Source organism: Quercus suber, unplaced genomic scaffold (genome assembly GCF_002906115.3).
Source record: "Quercus suber isolate HL8 unplaced genomic scaffold, Cork oak 2.0 scaffold_688, whole genome shotgun sequence".
Taxonomy (NCBI): domain Eukaryota; kingdom Viridiplantae; phylum Streptophyta; class Magnoliopsida; order Fagales; family Fagaceae; genus Quercus; species Quercus suber.
The window spans coordinates 242093-261376 of record NW_027070129.1 but is presented as its reverse complement, the minus strand read 5'-3'; the positions used below and the strand labels follow the sequence as shown (position 1 = coordinate 261376).

The 19284-nt window shown below is 35.8% G+C and overlaps 1 protein-coding gene and 1 pseudogene across 1 annotated transcript; both read right to left on the bottom strand.

The window, feature by feature from the left end:
• Nucleotides 1-5086: 5086 nt before the first annotated feature.
• On the bottom strand, nt 5087-7887 carry LOC112001159 (cytochrome P450 71AP13-like; annotated as a pseudogene).
• An 8876-nt stretch (nt 7888-16763) lies between these two features.
• On the bottom strand, nt 16764-19062 carry LOC112001163 (cytochrome P450 71AP13). Its single transcript, XM_024033338.2, has 2 exons — nt 18045-19062; nt 16764-17680 (listed from the first exon to the last, which is right to left on the bottom strand). The coding sequence occupies exons 1-2, from the start codon at nt 18954-18956 to the stop codon at nt 17039-17041; spliced, it is 1554 nt and encodes a 517-aa protein (XP_023889106.1). The 5' UTR covers nt 18957-19062; the 3' UTR covers nt 16764-17038.
• Nucleotides 19063-19284: the final 222 nt, after the last annotated feature.

Genomic DNA, 19284 nt, shown 5'->3' with positions numbered 1-19284 from the left:
AACATTACAAATTAGAGTTCTAAATACATAAAATCCTAAGACCTTAGAACCTAACATTATGCATGTGATCCCAATGGTGGAGAATGAGAAGATATGCAAGCCTATGGTAAATCATTTCCATTGGAATGAATTTGAACAAAACACATACCCTTCAAACACATGAGAATTGAGTGTTTATTTCCGTGAGGGTCTACATATTTAGTTTACTTCATCTTCAAGTAAAAATGCTAACTAAGTAATTGTAAGTTGTTTGAGAATGCTTGTTCATGATATGTTATGAGTTTTGAAGAGTTTGGTTGTTCTTTGCTGATGGTGTTGCAACCTTGGTGTTTTTGGGAAAGTGAATTTGAGTTTTGCCCGAGGAAGAGCAAAAGTTAAGGGTGAGGGAATTTGATGAGAATGCAAAATGTCATATTTTTATCCCTTAATGTTTAGTCTTTTATATTTATTTGGTGCCTAAATGTACTCATTATTCTTATATTTTGATTTAGGATGCAAATGGAGGCATAAAGTGCGAAATGTAGTTAATTGGGTGATTCTGGACAGCTTTAATATCGCTTCGTAATCTGGGCATAACTCTCTCATCAGAGTTTCGATTGAGATGATTCAAGATGCTATGGAACGCCAAGACAAAGCTCTACAATTTTCATTGAGTTTTGAGAGATACAGGCCGCATCAAGGTAGAAATCAGGCTTGAAATTGCGGCACCTGCACTGGTAACATTCTCGAATGTTCCTTTACTTGAAATTCTAATACGTGGATCTGATGTGGTTTATTTTTGGAAGCTTCCAGATTTGATGCACGAAATTTCCAGTTGAAAAACACCACTGTCCTAGTTATATTAGGACTTTGTTTTATTTTTAATATTTTTCCTTAATTAGCCAGATTTGGATGTTATTATTTAGAATATTTTTAGGAGATTTTGTAGGCTTGGGAAATGGGGAATTAACGTGTAAAAGGGGAGGAGAAATCAGAATTACACAGAAACACACACACACACGCCTCTCTCTCCCCTCTTCTCTAATTTTCTCCTTTGAGTTTTTTGTCATGGCTTTGCATGGCTAAAACATTTATACTTAGTTGAAGGAAACTGAAGCCTTAGAATCAATAAAACTATAAGATCTAATTTGTTTTTATTGTTCAATTTATGCTTTGAATATCGGATGTTCTTCGTGCCTATTTTCATGATTGTCTCGTTGAGTTTTTTGTCATGGCTCTGCGTGGCTAAAACTGTTATACTTGGTTGAAGGAAACTGAAGCCTCGGAATTAATAAAACTGTGAGATCTAATTTGTTTTTATTGTTCAATTTATACTTTGAATATCAGATGTTCTTTTGTGCTTATTTTCATGATTGTCTCGTTTAATTACTAGCAGGTCTACTATTTTATTATTCGTTTCAATCTACTGCTAGGTTAGATATCAAATCCGTAATTATTTGATCTCTTTAACTTGTGAAGCAACAAAGATTTAATGATTTGCTGCGTCAGAAATTATTAGATCTTAGGAAGAACGCTTGACTAAATTAAATGCAGCTGCTTGTGTTTGTGTTGTTTAGCTTCATCAATCTCTCTAATTTTTAAGGCTGCTACTAAATTAAACCTTTAGCGCTTGTCTTGGGTTGTTTAGTAGTTAGGGTTAATTAAATCGCTTGTTTTCTAATTAACTGCAACTAAGGAGAGATAGGAAAATAGTTCTAACAGTGAATATTTAAGTGTGAATTGATACATACTTGCATCGATGATCAGTTATAAAATTTCGATGGTGGATGTTGACTTGGACCAAGGTTTGTTCTCTTGATTGATTTCGATACTTTAATTTGAATTGTTCCTTAGTTGTTTTTCTTAAAATTGTTTTCATTATACTCAAACCCCCCCTCCTTCTTCACGTAGCATAAAATTGGGCTAGATATTCTTTGTAGGAACGATCCTTACTCGCACTATTACATATATTTTTAGGAGTATAGGTTTTATTTTTGGTTGCTTAAGATAGCACACCAAGAGGGCTATGGCTAATCAGCCATCATCCTTATTAGTAATTCTAGAAAATCATCTTTTGAAGGAGTTGGAGGTTGTTCTAGAGCAAGAAAAGGATCTTTGGGCCCTTAAATCCAGAATTAACTAGATGATTTTGGGGGATAGAAACACTTCTTTTTATCATGTTTCAACGCTTGCTCGTTGGAAAAGAAACCTTATTACTGCAATCAAGAATGAGGTGGGGGAATTGTTGACCGAGGAAAGGGAAGTTGCAAGCCACATCAGAGAAGGGTTTATGAAGCTCTATACTACTTCCCAAGAGGTAGTAACCTCGGATATAAACTGTAACCAGCACTGGCAAACCAAGCTCTCAAATGAAAAGAAGGATAGCATAAGTCACATGGTAATAGATGAGGAAATTAGAACAGCCCTCTGGTCTCTAAAAGCCTTTAAAGCTCCCAGCCTTGATGGTCTACATGTCGGATTTTTTCAAAGGTTTTGGCTCACTATGGGAGGGTCGGTCAAAGAAAAGGTGCACTCTGTTTTCAAGGAGAAAAAAAATTCCGGATTACCTTAACAGAACCAGCATTGTTCTCCTTCCAAAAATTCAATGTCCAAAAGCTATTGGTAATTACTGACCCATAATCCTATGTAATTCTACGTATAAGATAGTCTCCAAGATCATATTTGGAAGAATCAAACCCTTTTTAGACTAGCTCGTCTCTCCTTGTCAGGCAGTCTTTGTTCTAGGACGAAGGGGGGTGGATAATGTGATCATTGTTTCGGAGATAATTCACACTATGGGGAAAGCCAAGGGAAAATGTGGATATATGGCCCTAAAGATCGATTTGGAGAAGGCATACGACAAACTAGAATGGAGCTTCATTAAGGGTATGTTGAGTGGGTATAATTTCCCTAACAACCTCACCAAGCTTGTTATGAGTTATATATCCTTAGTGTTGACCTCACTGTTATTTAATGGGGGAAGTCTCGAACCTTACCGGCCTTCAAGAGGCATAAGGCAGGGGGACCCTTTATCCCCATATATTTTAATCTTATGTATGGATTTCTTGGGTAAGCTCATTCAGGAAAAATGTGATGCTAAAGTATGGAGTCCGGTTAAAGCCTCAAGGAGTGGTCCAGCTTTTTCCCACCTATTCTTTACCGACGATTTAGTGTTTTTTGCTAAAGCCAACGCAGAGAACTGTATTGCCGTCAGGGAGGTTCTTGATACCTTTTGCAGTCTCTCTGAGCAAACTATGAGTGAAGATAAATCTAGGGTCTATTTCTCCCCGAATATTAACCAAGATAGTAAGGAGGCTTTTAGTGACATTCTTGGTTTCCATCAGACGAAGTGCTTAGGGAAGTACTTAGGTTTTCCCATTAAGCATTGAGGAGGCAATAATCAGGATTTTGGGTTTGTTTTGGATAGAGTGAAAAGCAAGCTTGCGGGCTAGAAAGCTAGCCTCCTATCCATGGTAGGGAGGGAAGTGTTCATCCAAACTTCTTCATCAGCAATCTCGACTTATGTCATGCAAAGTAATTTGCTGCCTAATAAGGTATTGGATGGCATTGATAGGGTCAATAGAAATTTCTTGTGGGGGTCAGTTGAAAATAAGAGGAAAATGCATTGGGTGGGTTGGAAGAAGGTAACTAGACCCAAAGAAGAAGGGGGGTTGGGGCTTCAAACAGCTAAAGGAAGGAATACAGCACTCCTTGCTAAGTTAAATTGGAGATTCCATATTGAGGATAAGGCTCCTTGGGCAACAGTGCTAAGGCTGAAACACTGCAATCATTAGAGGCTAAACTTGAGAAATGTGGATAAGCTTCCTAGCTCTAGAACTTGGAAAAGGCTGTTGAAAGGGGAAGAAACCTTTAGGAAAGGGATCAAATGGCTGTTAGGATTTGAAAGCAAGATGGATTTTTGGTATGATAACTGGTCTAATTTTGGTCCCTTGAGGAACATCATCCATGGAATTCCCTGAACAGATCATTAGAGAGCTTAAAGCTACCCCCATTCCTCTTTCTGTTAGTTTGGAATATAGGTTGGTTTGGAGGTGTTCTCCCAAATGAGCTTTTGACCTTAAAAGTGCTTATGTTTTAGCCGCCGAGCCCACGAGGGTTATTCCATTTAAAGGGAACTAGATTTGGAAGTTGAGAATCTTGCCAAGAATACAAGTCTTTGTGTGGAAAAGTATGTACCATAAAGAGGTTAATCAGTGCCTATTGGCAAGAGGAATGCAAATTGAGCCTAACTGCCCTCGTTGTCACAGAGAATTGGAATCCATTCTGCATGCATTGCGGGACTGCCCCTTAAGCAAAAATGTTTGGTTTCAGCTTAGGAGGAGGACAACAAATTCCACCTTCTTCACCCAAAATTTGCATGACTGGTTGAACACAAATGCTACCTCGGGTCAACGCCATACATCAGGTTAGATTCCTTGGAACCTTGTCTTTCTCTTCGGAATTTGGCTGCTTTGGAAAGGTCGGAATCAGATTCTATTGAATAATAAAATCCAAAATCCAAACTTGGCCAACAAAATTGTAGATCGTGCATCAGAGTATCACTTTTGTGCAAACAATTCTTTAGCCAAAAAAAGAATGGTCCTAAAGAGTACTAAATGGGAAAAACTGGGGAATGGCTGGTTAACTTTGAACATGGATGGCTCGGTAGCAGGTCAGTTCAGGATAGTTGGAGGAGGGGGCTTAATTAGGGACACCAATGGTGAGTGGGTCATGGGCTTTGCAATAAGGATTGGGACAACTTCTAGCTTCCTAGCGGAGCTATGGGCTCTCCGTGATGGGCTTCAACTTTGCTTACATATCCAAGCCCAAGCTGTGCTTATTTAATTGGATTCTAAAGCCATTGTTGATGCCTTTAATTCGCCAGCCCACTCTAACACTTTTGTCTCTTCTATTACGGATGATTGCAGGCACATGATCCCCTGAATTCCCCAAACTCGTATTAGACATATTTACAGAGAGGCTAACAGATGTGCCGATTTCTTAGCTAAATTAGGCACCTCAATTGAGGGTGATTTTATTGTTTTTCCCAGTCCACCTATGGACTTAACTAGTGTTTTGGAGGCTGATGCTAGTGGGTTGTTTTTAAACAGGCTCTGTCCTGAACCTATTTTTACTGCTTAGTTCTTAATATAGTTTTCCAGTTTAACCAAAAAAAAGAAAAAAGAGATTAAAACATTAGATATCTTTATTCCGTTGTACCTTGTGGGGTAGCTGTTGTCCACTTGATAGGGTGCCTCCTGTCTTTCTCCTCTTTTGGCATGGATTGATGGTGCCAGGGCCCAGGAGGATGACTAAATCTTTGGATTATCATTTGCATGGTCCCAGGGATAATGTGGTTTGGCAATGACAATCAGATTAGCTATCTTGTGCATTGTGATGCCAAAAGCCTCTGTCATGTCTAAATCATTAGCTGTAACACCAGGGGGAAGCTCCCAATCAAAGCTGTGGAGAAGTTGAGCCAAAGCAAGCTCAATACTCGCTGTTCCAAATGTGATAGCTGGGCAGCTTCTTCTACCAGCACCAAAAGGTATCAGCTCGAAATGCTGTCCCTTGAAATCAACAGTGCTATGGCTACCCATAAATCTTTCTGGTTCAAAAACATCTGGATTTTCCCAAGATTCTAGGTCTCTCCCTATTGCCCAAGCATTGAAAAAAAAGCGAGTTTTGGCTGGAATATTATACCCATTAATGTTCACTTCATCCATGGATTCTCTTGGGAGTAATAATGGAGCAGGAGGATGTAGTCGAAAGATCTCTTTGATGACAGCTTTCATATAGTGTAGCTGAGGAAGATCACTCTCCAAAACAGTTCTATCTCCAACTATGCTTTTTACTTCAGCTTGTGCTCTTTCCATGACTTTGGGGTTCATGATAAGTTCTGTCATTCCCTAGTCAAGAGTGATGAAATTTGTATCAGTTCCTGCAGCAAATATGTCCTGCAGTTGAAGCAATGATACTAATCAGCATAATCTATTGTGATTGGTACTAATAAACGTGATGTCAATGATTTAGTCCATAGGAATTCCTTAGTGTTATACTGTAGGTTTCTCAACTATATTCAATCACATGCTTGAATTAATTATTTATTGCCACACAATCAAATAATTGAATTTAATTGAGGAATAAAGTAATCTGTATGCTAAAACTTTAAGGGGGTTTATATTCAACAAGTTGGGATTTTATAGCAATGAGGGAGGTGAAAGAGAGTGTTCACTGACCAAGATGATAGCTTTAATATTATCTGTGGTGAGTGGCATTTCATCATAGCCATTTGTGCGGCATCCGAACAGTTAGGCCCACTCAGTCCTAATCTCCGCTTCAAGTGTACAGTAATTGGGCCCAACTCTCATTTGCCCAAAAGCCCAGCCCTTACTAACGCAGTCCGGGGGCCCAAGCTTCACTACTAAAGTTATGCTCGGCATATATTTACCGAGCATGTTGGGAAAGGTCACTGAACAGTGCGTCATCCTTGTTTTGCTCAGAGAAGTCCCTCTAAGCGCCGCTGCCGAGCTATGAACGGAGGTGGGCACCAAGTCCCAAAGCCATCCAAGCTTAAATTCTCACTTATCATCCCCCTGATTGGACCCTCCGTAACACTAAGCGCACACCGACTCTGCCGAGCTACCAACGGAGGTGGGAACCAAGTCCCAAAGCCACCCATACCTGACCTCCCACTCATAGAAAACCTTACTGGACCCTCTGTGGCACTAACTATGAGATTATTGATGACCTATGTCTGAGATTTGAACTATAAATAGGAGGGGAGGATAAGAGGGAGGGGTTGGTTGAAAAAAGGGAGGAGAAGATAGAGAGTAGAAAATTCAAATAGAGAGAATATCTTAGGGGAGGAAGAGGAAGTAGTGTATTGCTGAAGAGGAGAAAAGTGATCTCATTGAGCCTTTAGTTGGAGAACGACCCATAGTAGGAAATTCAGCCCAACAAAGAAATAAGTTGTGAGCCCAAGTGGGGCTGAGTCCATCGGCCTCATTTGCGACCCGCACACCATTCTTTTGAATATCGAGTAAAACATCCACAAGATCCTTCTGTTCCTTTTTTTCTCTTTTGGGATTTCCATGCTCAGTCAGCAACTGGTCAAAGAGTTTATCAAAGTGTTGAAAAGTGTCTTGAAGTCTTGATTTCATGCCTGTTAAGCTGTGAATAAACTCCATGGAAGGGAAGAAATCTCCAATGCTAAAGCCTCCAAGCAATGCTCGATACTCCTCAAGCATCTTTTGGAAACCATGTCGATTATATTCTCCTGTGGAGAAATTCCTCCCAAATGCAACCCTGCAAAGGACATCATTTGCATATAGTTCAAGCACCTTGCTGAGATTGGTGGTGCTGGGGTATGTCTCAGCAACTCTACTAACCAAACGTGCTACTTCTTCTTCTCTAACAAAACTATATGATTGAACCCTTTTGGCACTTAGTAGTTCGAGTATGCATATCTTTCTAATATGCCTCCAATAAGCACCGTATGGGGAAAAAGCAACATCAGTGCAATTATAAAAGAGGTGTTTGGCCGAAAAGGTTTTTGGACGGCTTGATAGTGCTAGATCATGGGTTTTCATCACTTCCTTAGCTAGTCTAGCTGATGAAATCACAACTGTTGGAACCTCACCAAGTTGAAGGTAAATGATTGGTCCAAAGTTTTTAGCCAGACACTGGAGAGAAAGATGAGGCATGTTGCCAAGTTGGTGAAGGTTACCGATTATAGGTAGCCTTGGAGGGTTTGGTGGGAGATTGAATTTTCTTTTCTCTGACTTCAACTTCATGAAAAAACTCAGAAATACCGCTAGGAAAATGGACGCAAAGAGCAAGAAGGGTTGGAAGCTCTCCTTTTGCCATGAAAGAAAAGCCATTGGAGTTTTGATTGACATTAAAGAGAGTAAATGATTCCCCTTGTTCAGTAGATGGTCATCTATTTATATTTGTGACTGTGCTTTTCATAAAGGACAAAATTTGGTTATAAACTTGGTTGTAGCTATTGGCTACAACTCCTTTTAAAATAATTAACATTACTACATATATTAAAAATCTAATTATTAGATTGCATTTTTTTTTTTTTTATGTTTTTAACATTTATGTCAAATTTCGTGTCTTAGATGTCATTTAGTATTTGATTTATAAACTTATTTTTATATATAATTTTAAACTACAAAAACTCAAAATTTAAACATTTGATTGATGATATAACTATTAATTTTTTATTTTCTGAAAATTTTACAAGTATAGAAGAAAAAAAAAATGTAATCCAATGATGAATTTTTCTAAATCCACATCCAATAAAAATCTATTGAGAGGAATTGCAATCATTAGCTATAACTAAGTTTGTTACAAAATTTTGTCTTTCTCTAAAACATTTGTTTATGGACTTTTCTTTGTCATAGTTCTAAATCAATCAATATATATAAACAGAGACTTCATGCAGTAGAGCATGTGGTTCTACTATGTGGCGTACTCATTGAAAAGAGAATTTAAATACTCTTAAGCCAAAAGATAAGAACAATAAATAGGGACTTTTGGTTTTTTTAGTTCAATGTTCAAGACTTTTCGTATTGAAGAATAAGGATTCTTTGTAAGACTCTTTGTTTTCTTTGATTCAATATTTCAAGATAAACCTTTTTCACTTCTACTCTTTATATATACCTTACAACCTTTTATGCCATCTCATCCCAAATACATCCCGACCAAGAATAATGTTATTTATCTTGAACGTTTCAATGACAGATACCTAGTATTGGTTGGCTATAAACAAGAAAAATGGCTTGCTTTTTTTATTAAGTGACGACAACTTATGATTTTGATGTTGAGATCAAATGTTGTGGGTTTCGTAAATGTTGTGATTGGCTTTGGGTGTTTGTTGTGAGTAAGTCATAAATGTATTTTGTTTTAAAGCTAAAAAGACATAGAAAGAAACCTTCTAATTGATTATTGATGAGATTAGTTGTTTTATATATATATATATATATATATATTATATTTTAGAACTCAAAATTTATAGGTTTCTTTGTAGTTTTTTTATTGTTATTTAGTGCAATATCAATATGAGCCAGGATGATAAAAGTAAAAGTCAATGATGATTTTAGAATTTTTTTTTATATTATTATTTTATGTGGAAGCCTTGCTAAAAGGCAATTAAATCTTTATAAATGAAATTTTTTTAAACTATTTTTCTTTATTTTATCACAGTCTCTATACGTTGATACTCACAAATGATTTCTTTTTGTTGAGATAATAAAATGAGTATTTGAGATTTAGGGCTCGGTACCTAGCTATGAAAATGAAGCAGTTGCGGAAGTGTTTGGAAGGTTGCTTGAATTTTTTTTTTTTGGTAATTTTAGGATACCTATTTTGTGCTTTGAATTTAAATTAATAAATTTCAAATTATAAAATCATTTAATCAATTTAAAAAATAAAGTTTACAAATAATATAATATGCTAGTCTCCTACGAATATCCAAAAACTTGACTGTTCCAACCTCAGAAATTTAAATTCGCATAGCAATTCCAATCAATATTCGAGAACCAATTTCATGACAAATGTTTTTTTTCATATATAAAATATAAATGAATAAAATTGAGTTTCAAAACACTCAGCAATATTGTGGTAAAACATAAATATTATACAAAATATTTTAAATAATTTTGCAAAGTTTCCGCGCATCATCTAGTTTCTATTAAAAGTTTCTCGGTCGCCACACAGTTTTTCTTAATGATGAAGAAGTCCTATTACTACTATCATAATTTGTCACTGTAGTAAATTATGAAAAGAACGAAAAATTTTAGATATCTAGTATTGCACTTCCTATTAACCTCTCCCAAAGTTTGTGCTGCAGAGTGCAGAAGATATTAGTGAAGTTACTGTCTAGAAAATGATTGATCGAGAAGTCAGTGGATGGAAACTTTTTATTTTTTATTTTTTCCTTATCTTTTCCTTCAACTTCTTCCTTGGACCGACCTCAAAAGAAAAATATCAAGAATCTGCTTGGCTTTTTATACTTTTTATACTTTTTGTATTTTGTATTTTTTCCTTATCTTTTCCTTTTCAACTTCTTGCTATCTTTGGCTCAATTAGTAGATGATGATTCATCCTTGGACCGACTCCAAAAGAAAAATATCAAGAATCTGCTTGGCTTTACTTTGGAAGAAGTATCACAAACAAATTTCCATTCCAATTTCTATCATTCCACTTAATCATGATGTGATCAAATAGTACCTAGCACCTTGTCTTCCCACTTCCCTCATTTTCCATCCCTGAGTCTTCTATCTATATTATTTTAAAAAAAGAAAAAAGAAAAAAAAAAAAGAAAAGAAAGATAAGTGGTCTAAAGTATTACATCAGTTAATAAGTGAATTTTCTATTAATAAATTTCGCTAGTATTTGATTCTCAAAAAAAAAAAAAAAAATGTTTCGTATTTACAAAGGTTAAGCTTTTTTGTAAGTGATAGTATTATAAATTTATGTATTATTTATTTTGAGTGGTTTGTTTTTATTAGTATGAATGTGACTACCACATTAACTGTATTCCCAAAAAAAAACACGAATAATTACCTATTAATAGTCAAGATTGTAAGTAACACGCAAAACAAAGAAATTTGGGCAATAGACCGACTTTCTTCATGAAATAGCGCTTGCACAATGTCTCAAAGATTGCTCTCATCGTAATCATATTTTATTATTTGGGAAAGGCATGGGTATAGCGTGTCTTGTGCATTAAGCCCTAAATTATGCAAAGAATCATTGTACTTATTACTAAAAAGATAGGGCAAATTACAACTTATCCAACTATAGTTTGACCAAAATTTAAGTTGTTTACTTGTGGTTTGAAATTTGACATTTTACTCACCTGATGTTAGCTCAGTTAAAGATTTGTAATCCACTTTTGTTAAAAACATGGCTAAACATGCAATTTTGCTCCACTTTTATGTTTCTCTCCTTCAAAAACACACAAAATATAATAAGATAAGATTAAATAAGTTCAAAAAGAATCCAATGAAACACTTGCATCATGAGATTTCAAACCCAAGGTAGGTAATTTAAATTTCAGTCAAAACTAAGTGAGTAAAATGTCAAATTTTAAATTACAAGTAGATAACTTAAATTTTGGTTAAATCACAAGGGGATAAATTGTAATTTACCGAAAAAGATATCATCCAGCGCCTTCACTAGTCATGACTTCGAGTTGTATTGAAATTTGGTACAAGTACTACACTAGATGTAATTAGTTTCAAGGACTAATATTAAAAGTTAAAATGTTAACTTATTACTATATTGTCATATGAAAATGATGAGATTAAATTTTATGGTGCACCAATTAGGGATGGCAATGGGACAAGGTAAGGTTGAAAGAGACTGAAGGATGGGGTTTTCACCCCCACCTCGCTTCGCATAACGAGAAAAATTTTCTTACTCCATCCCTGCCTCTAGGGGCTCGTAAAGCCCTGTTCCACCTCGTAAAACTTTACTTTTTATTAATTTACCCCACAACTATTACATTTTTTTTTAATAAAACCTATTTCATTAATAAAAATATACTTGAATTTATAGATAACTTTATCCCATCACATCAAACTAATTTTTAGCAAAAACTAAATTATATTATCCAAGGGTTTGACAAGGAAATATTACAACAAAAACAAAAATCTTATAATATAACAAACAACAAAATAAAGGCAGAAAGCCACGTTGGGTAAAATAAAATAAGTTAATATTGATATGTTTGTTAATTAGTAGTGTTTTAGGATATGAAAATTTTACAATTATAACATTTATCAATGCAGGGCAAGGATGAGGTGGGTCTAAAAAATCTAACTCATCCCCACCCTACCCTGTCCTGAAGTGTGAGGTTAAAATCTCGCCCCATCTCCTCCCCACCACCTTTGCTGGGCATGGCAAGTGAGGCGGGACAAAATTTTCATTCCTACATCTAATGCCTTGACTATTAATGAGTACCATAGGAAAGATAAGCAAGCACATGGGGACACAATTAGTGAGACTTTAATGGTTAGGGGCAGTTCTAATTATAACAAGTCATGTAGGATAAACAAATATATATCTAATTTTAAAGGAGCCACCGATTAAAAATGTTAAGAAAGATGAGTGTGCCTCGTCACAAAGGGAATTGGAAAGAAGACTATCATGTGTTAGAAAATAAGGACAGGATGGATTTCATAGAAGATTTTTAGCAAAGAAGTGATGTTATTTTTAGTGGGCGTGACCTTGATCATTTGTCTAGAGATTTTTTTTATTTTTTTATAATATTTTTTATTTTTGAAGAATCTTATGATGTGATTTTAGAAGGCATGGGTTGCTTGACCTATACCTCTTTCCACCTCAGTTCACACTCAACTCAAAGGTCTATAATTCTAATAAACTGGTAAAGTTTTTTTTTTTTTTTTAATCATTGAATAAAAGATTTGAAGTTCAATATTCACTTACATAAAAAATAATTAGTATCTTAACTTAATAATAAAGAACAATCATCATGGATTAGACTTCATTAGTTTGAAATGCTGCCTTCTAAAAAAAACAAAAAACAAAAAACAAAATCTTCAATAAATCAATAGCCCAAAATAAATTTCGAAAAATTACAACTGATGATAATAAACAATCATCATGAATTAGACTCCATAGATTTAAAATGCTACCTTCTCCAAAAAAAAAAAAAAAAAAAAAAAAATCAAAACCTTCAGTAAATCAATAGCCCAAAATAAATCTCCAAAAATTACGACCGGTGAAAACTCTTAAATTTAAAATCTTTCAACAATCACACAAACATTATGTTTGACATTTATTAAAACCTATTCTAATATTTTCATTACAAGCACAACCTAAACAAGGGCATCAAACTTGCTCCTTTGCAAAAGCTCTTTCGCCCACACTTTCTCTTCAAACTTGCTACTTTGTGTCAAATTACATTTTTAACTCAAATCAATTACTTACCTTTCTAATTTTTTGCATGGATTGCAAATTTAGGGTATATTTCCCAATTAAGGCTTTCAAATGTCTTTAAAAAGTGAAGTTATTTTACCATTTAGGGTTTGTATTTGTGAGTGAAAATGTTCTTCATACAATTGTTTTAATAACAATAAATATTGATGATTTTTAGTGCTAGTCAAACTAAATTAAAAAAAAAAAAAATCTTTTTTAAGATCATAATCTAACACAGGAAAATGAGACAATTTTGTTGAAACAAATTGACCATTAATTGAAAAAATCTAAATCATACAAACTAAAAAGAAAATAGGCTAAAGTTAGAGTGTACAATTTGTAATTTAGCTAAACAAACACAAAATATGACCACCTAAGACTTTTTTTTTTGGGGAAAAAAATTGTTTATTTTTTGACCTTTGATTGAAAAATCTTTATCTGTGTGTGTATACGTCCGTTTGAGAACAATTTATTTATTTTTTTGCTTTAAACTTTTGCTAAAATTAGGCTAAACTATATTTGTAACTTGAAATTAACTTGAAATTTTTGAAAAAGTGAAAAAAATATGAGAATAAGGAAGTGATACATAAAATGTAAAAGCGACTGTCAATTGTCAAACACACTCTCAAATTCTCAATTGAGGCTGTAGGGTCGATTTTTGTAGCCTAAGCCCAAAAGAGATTGGTTATAGGCCCAACGAACCCAAAACAATGAATTTGTAGAGAGTGGGTTAAAGGTTTAAGCACCGTCCGGCGTCTTAGAGGCCTGAACATCTTTCTCTTTTATTGAAGAAACACTTAGAACGATTTACAACTAGGGGATGCTCCTCGGCCCATGGCCGAGGAGGCTTTTTTCCTCCTTTCACTCAAAAAACCATTTTTCTTCCCCCTTTTACATTTTGCTTGCCTCTCTTATATATTACTCTCTTCCACTTTCTGTTGATCATTCATTGGCCTTTCCTCTGGCCACCTGTCCCATCAGAGGTCGTATCCGTGCTCAAGTGGTTCACCCTGATCGATGTAGCCCTACCTAGGGGTTGCATCCCCATTAATGCGGCCAGAAGGGTTAGGTGAACGTATTAAGTGCTGAGGTGACAACTGGCTCTGGGTCTGTCCCCCCTCCCCTATAGTTATCCTTAGTATGCCGAGGACGAGGGGATCCTCGGCGCGGAGCCAAAGAAAGGTTTGCTCCCCAAATTGGCCTTGGGTAGTCATCCCTCCTCAGACTGGACCATTTGGGTCTGGCTTGGAGTGGGCCGTGGCTGTACGATTTCCTGGCCCCACAGAGGCAATAAATGAAAAATAATCCAAAATAAGTGGTTCTTACCAGGATTAATACTGTTCCGAGCAGAACATTATCCCGGATAAGCATATCCTTATTTTATCAAGTCGGATTGTAACGTATAATTTTCAAGTGTCTTTTGCTTTGTTTTTTTAGTACTATCTTCTCTAAAACTGTGACCCACCTTTTGGTATGCAAAAGTTCCAACTTTTCCTTGTTCTGATTAATGGGTTCGTTTAATTTTTTGTGGGTGTTTTGTTTTTGTCTATGTTTGGTTTCTAAGAAGATGAAAGAAAAGAAAGCAAAGTTTAAACTTAAAGTAACCAATGGAGATTTTGTGGTTGTTTTACTGCTCATTGTTTCTAATGTGGGTTGTCTTTGTATCTAATTCAGCATTGGTTTACTATTCAAATGGGAGCTGATGGTGAAGATTATGAATTGAAGCAAATGAAATATATGGCTGTTGCCAGGAAGAGATGGGAAGCTCTGGTGTTTTGAACCCCAAATTAACAGTATTTATGTCTTTCTTTTGGGCATGGAGTAGATGGGTTAGTAAGGAAACTAATGAACTGATGTTGTTTTTGCTAGCTGAACACTTTGGTTTTGAAGGATTGCAATGTCTTGTTTTAAGTGAATTATTGTTTTGATCACTAGCATGAATCTGCCTAAAATTGAATTTATTGGGTCTGCTTATAATTGAAGTCACCATTAATTGAGTGGTGGATCTATAATCTGTAGGCTATATCACATTTCTTGGGAAAATTCCAATAGATAGGAAAATTAAAAAGTGAAAGAAAATGGGATAATCTGGATTCTCTCTCTAAATGTGTTGACTTTAGCATGTACTGGCATGTAGAAATGAACACAAAAGATGATATATGTCATTATGTCGGTACTGTCAAAAAATCTTCCAGTAAATTCATGGGCAATGCCCTTCTCATCTGGACGAGGCACCACATGTATAGGCAGACTGTAGTATTTTCAGAAATGATTTTTGATTATCATGAAATTTAAAGATACGTACTAGAAGATTTTTTTAGATACTCATTTTTTACATTAATGACTAAGAATCCTGGACCAGACATTTATTTGCAAATCATTGGTTGTTAAGAGTTTGTGAAAGGTATGAGTGCTTTGACATGTATGATCTCTAAGATTAATATTTCAGTTCGTTGGGGCTACACCTTCACTTAGCATTCTGACTCTATATCCATTGTAAAGGAGGTTGAGCAAGATACACAATTTGAGATTTGTAAAGACCCCTTTGCCTTTCTTGGGCCATGTCTTGGCCAGTGAGGCCTAACTTTGCAGCCATCATTTAGATAAATTGATTATGCTGATCTTTGTATCAATTGCAGTTTATTCACTTTGAAGGTGATCAAAGCATCTCTTTCCAAATGAATTCAAATTGTGAGGCTCAGGAATTTCATGTCATGGTTTTACTGCTTTATATAGGTCAGGGAAGAAAAAGTAAATGTTCCTACACCTGGGGAACCTGGGTATGCAATTCAGCTATCTAACGAAACCCCACTTGATGTTCATCCCTCTACTGAATACAAAATGATGGACAGGTCTAGTTTCACTTTTCGTTTTTGAATATTATTTTTGGCTCAATGCTTATCTGTTCCACATAAACATGCATTATCATTCAACAAATTTTATGTGTTTTGTAGTGTATTTGTTGTGATAGCTTGCAATAGTGGTAGAGACCATATATTGCACGCATCTTATCCAATTATTGTGGTAGATTAATTGGTTCTCATGTACACATTTCTCTTTGCTAAACTGGTTCTCTCAATTTTTTTACCCTTGTACTATTTTCTATTCCTTTTTCCTTTTCTTAGGACATTATTACAAAGCAGAATGTATCTCCATGACTCCTGAATTATCATTTCCTTTTCCCTGTTTTGAAGGCATTGGTTAAAGGCTCAACCTGTATTACAATTTATTAATATGCATTAAAGTCTACATGCTAGTTGCCCGATTCACAATCTCACCAAGCATTCTACCAAACCAGAAGATGATGCCAACACTAGCCTTTGCTGATTTATTGTACTTGCTTTGAACCATGAAAAGCTAGGGCTTGTCTTGTTGCTGGTTGGCACGCAAATGATTATTGAATTAAAGTCCATGACTTGGTGATTATGTGTCCTCATTTCCTTGTGCGAATTAGATTTATCTCAAAAAGCACCTCCTCCCTTCATTAGAGTGGAGTGGAATGAAGGTGTGTTTGTGGGTTGAAGATCTAATGATTGCAGGTGTTAGCTTACCAAAGTGTCTACATTTCTTCATCCAGTACATCTTTAGCTTGGAAGACAATAAGTGCTTGACTTGATTTTTGATTATTACTTTCTGTAACACAATTAAATTCTTTATCCTTACATGATTAACATATACTACCGTGTGAATCAATGGAATTGTTCAGGCCTTTAGGTTCATATGCAGATGCAAGCTCAAGAATTACCAGTTTCCTTATTTCACTAAGTCTAGGACACAAAGTTTTCATAAGTTAACACAATCTATTATGATGGATGCATAATAAAGTAATGTCCACATAAAATTGAAGTTTCATTATCAAGCTCACATCTTGGCACCTTAACAATTTTGAAAAAAAAAAATTGTCCTGTATTGCTCTCGTTTCAAATGTAGAAAATGCATTATATGAGATTAAGGCAAGACATCAGATATTTTTATTCCATAATACCTTGTGGGCTACCTCCCCTGCTTGCTCTAACATATTGATTAGGAGAGTCAATATCTATTTCTCCTCCTGTTTGGCAGAGTACTTTGTATTTCTCCTCTTTTGGCATGGATGAATAGATGACTAAATCTTTGGATTATCATTTGCATGGTCCAAGGGAAAGCGTGGTTTGGCAATCACAATCAGATCAGCTATCCTATGCATTGTGATGCCAAAAACCTCTGTCATATCTAAATCTTTAGCTGTAATACCAGGGGGAAGCTCCCAATCAAAGCTGTGGAGAAGTTGAGCCAGAGCAAGCTCAACACTTGCTGTTCCAAATGTGATAGCTGGGCAGCTTCTTCTACCGGCACCAAAAGGTATCAGCTCAAAATGCTGTCCCTTGAAATCAACAGGGCTACCCATAAATCTTTCTGGTTCAAATACATACGGATTTTCCCAAGATTCTGGGTCTCTCCCTATTGCCCAAGCATTGACAAAAAACCGTGTTTTGGCTGGAATATTGTAGCCATCAATGTTCACTTCTTCCATGGATTCTCTTGGGACTAATACTGGAGCAGGAGGATGCAATCGAAAGATCTCTTTGATGACAGCTTTCATATAGTGTAGCTGAGGCAGATCACTCTCCAAAACTGCTCTCCTCTCCCCAACAATGCTTCGGACTTCAGCTTGTGCCCTTTGCAGGACTTTAGGGTTCATGATAAGTTCTGTCATTCCCCAGTCAAGGGTGATGAAGGTTGTATCAGTTCCTGCAGCAAACGTATCCTGCAATTGCAGTAACAATACTAATCAGTGTCACATGCATGCTAAGACTTTCCAGTAAGTCTTAAATCACAAAATTATTTTACAATTAGTGAAGTGACATGTTATGGTTGGTGCTAATATGTAGTAGTGATTTTTCCTATGACAACATGTCATGTCAGTAATTTATGAATAAGATAAGACTGAAGTAGCATTTTGTGGTTGGTGCTAATAAAAGTAATGTGAGTTTATATGGAAGTGATATTGCTTCAATGACAAGTAGGATGGATGTTGTGAAATTATTTATCTAACATTACTCAAAACTATTCAACAGCAATTTGTAAGTTGGGACTTTATGGCTATGAAGGAAGAGTAAGTGTTCACTGACCAAGATGATGGCTTTAATATTATCCGTGGTGAGTGGCATTTCATCAGAGCCATCCTTCTGTATATCGAGTAAAACATCCACAAGATCCTTATTCTCCTCTTTTTCTCTATTGGGATTTGCATGCTCAGTCAGCAACTGGTCAAAGAGTTTATCAAAGCGTTGAAAAGTACTCTGAAGTCTTGATTTCATGCCTGTTAAGCTGTGTATAAACTCCATGGAAGGGAAGAAATCTCCTATGCTAAATCCTCCAAGCAAAACTTGATACTCCTCAAGCATCTTTTGGAAACCATGACGATCATATTCTCCTCCTGCTGAGAAATCCCTCCCAAATGCAACCCTGCAAAGGACATCATTTGCATATAGTCCAAGCATCTTGGTTAGATTGGTGGTGCTGGGATATGATTCAGCAACTCTACATACCAAACGTGCTACTTCTTCTTCTCTAACAAAGCTATATGATTGAACCCTTTTGGCACTTAGTAGTTCAAGTATGCATATTTTTCTAATATGCCTCCAATATGCACCATATGGGGAAAAAACAACATCAGTGCAATCATAGAAGAGGTGCTTGGCTGAAAAGATTTGTGGACGGTTTGACAGTGCCAGATCATGGGTTTTCATTACTTCCTTGGCTAGTCTAGCTGAGGAAACCACAACTGTTGGGACCTCACCAAGTTGAAGGTACATGATTGGTCCAAACTTTTGAGCAAGACACTGGAGAGAGAGATGAGGCATGTTGCCAAGTTGGTGAAGATTACCAATGATAGGTAGCTTTGGAGGATTTGGTGGGAGATTGAATTTTCTTTTTCCTGATTTCAACTTCAAGAAAATATTCAGCAACACCACTAGGAAAATGGATGCGATGAGTAAGAAGGGTTGGAAGCTCTCCTTTAGCCATGCAAGAAAAGCCATTGGAGTCTTAATGGATATAAAAGCAAGTGTATGATTCCTCTTATTCTATAGATGGTGATCTATTTATATTTGCGACTCTGCTTTCTCAATAACATTTGTTTATGGACTTTTCTCTGCCATAGTTCTGATTTACAATTACTTTTTTATTTATAAAAAAGATGATTTTTTCGGGGGGTAAAAAGGAGATTTACGTAAAACAAAATACAGGCCAGAAATTTGACATTTATAAACGGTGATGTTGCTGTAGTCATAATTTATAGTATTTTATACTTATAATCTATTCAGGAAAAAAAAAAAAAAAACTTTTTTTTGTTAAAGTTTTGCTTCC

Bases quoted from the DNA above. Each gene is read 5' to 3' on its own strand.
- LOC112001163 (XM_024033338.2), bottom strand. From the start codon at position 18,956: ATGGCTTTTCTTGCATGGCTAAAGGAGAGCTTCCAACCCTTCTTACTC. The intron at 17,681-18,044 runs GTCAGTGAACAC...CTGCAATTGCAG, and splicing joins ATATTAAAGCCATCATCTTG to GATACGTTTGCTGCAGGAAC.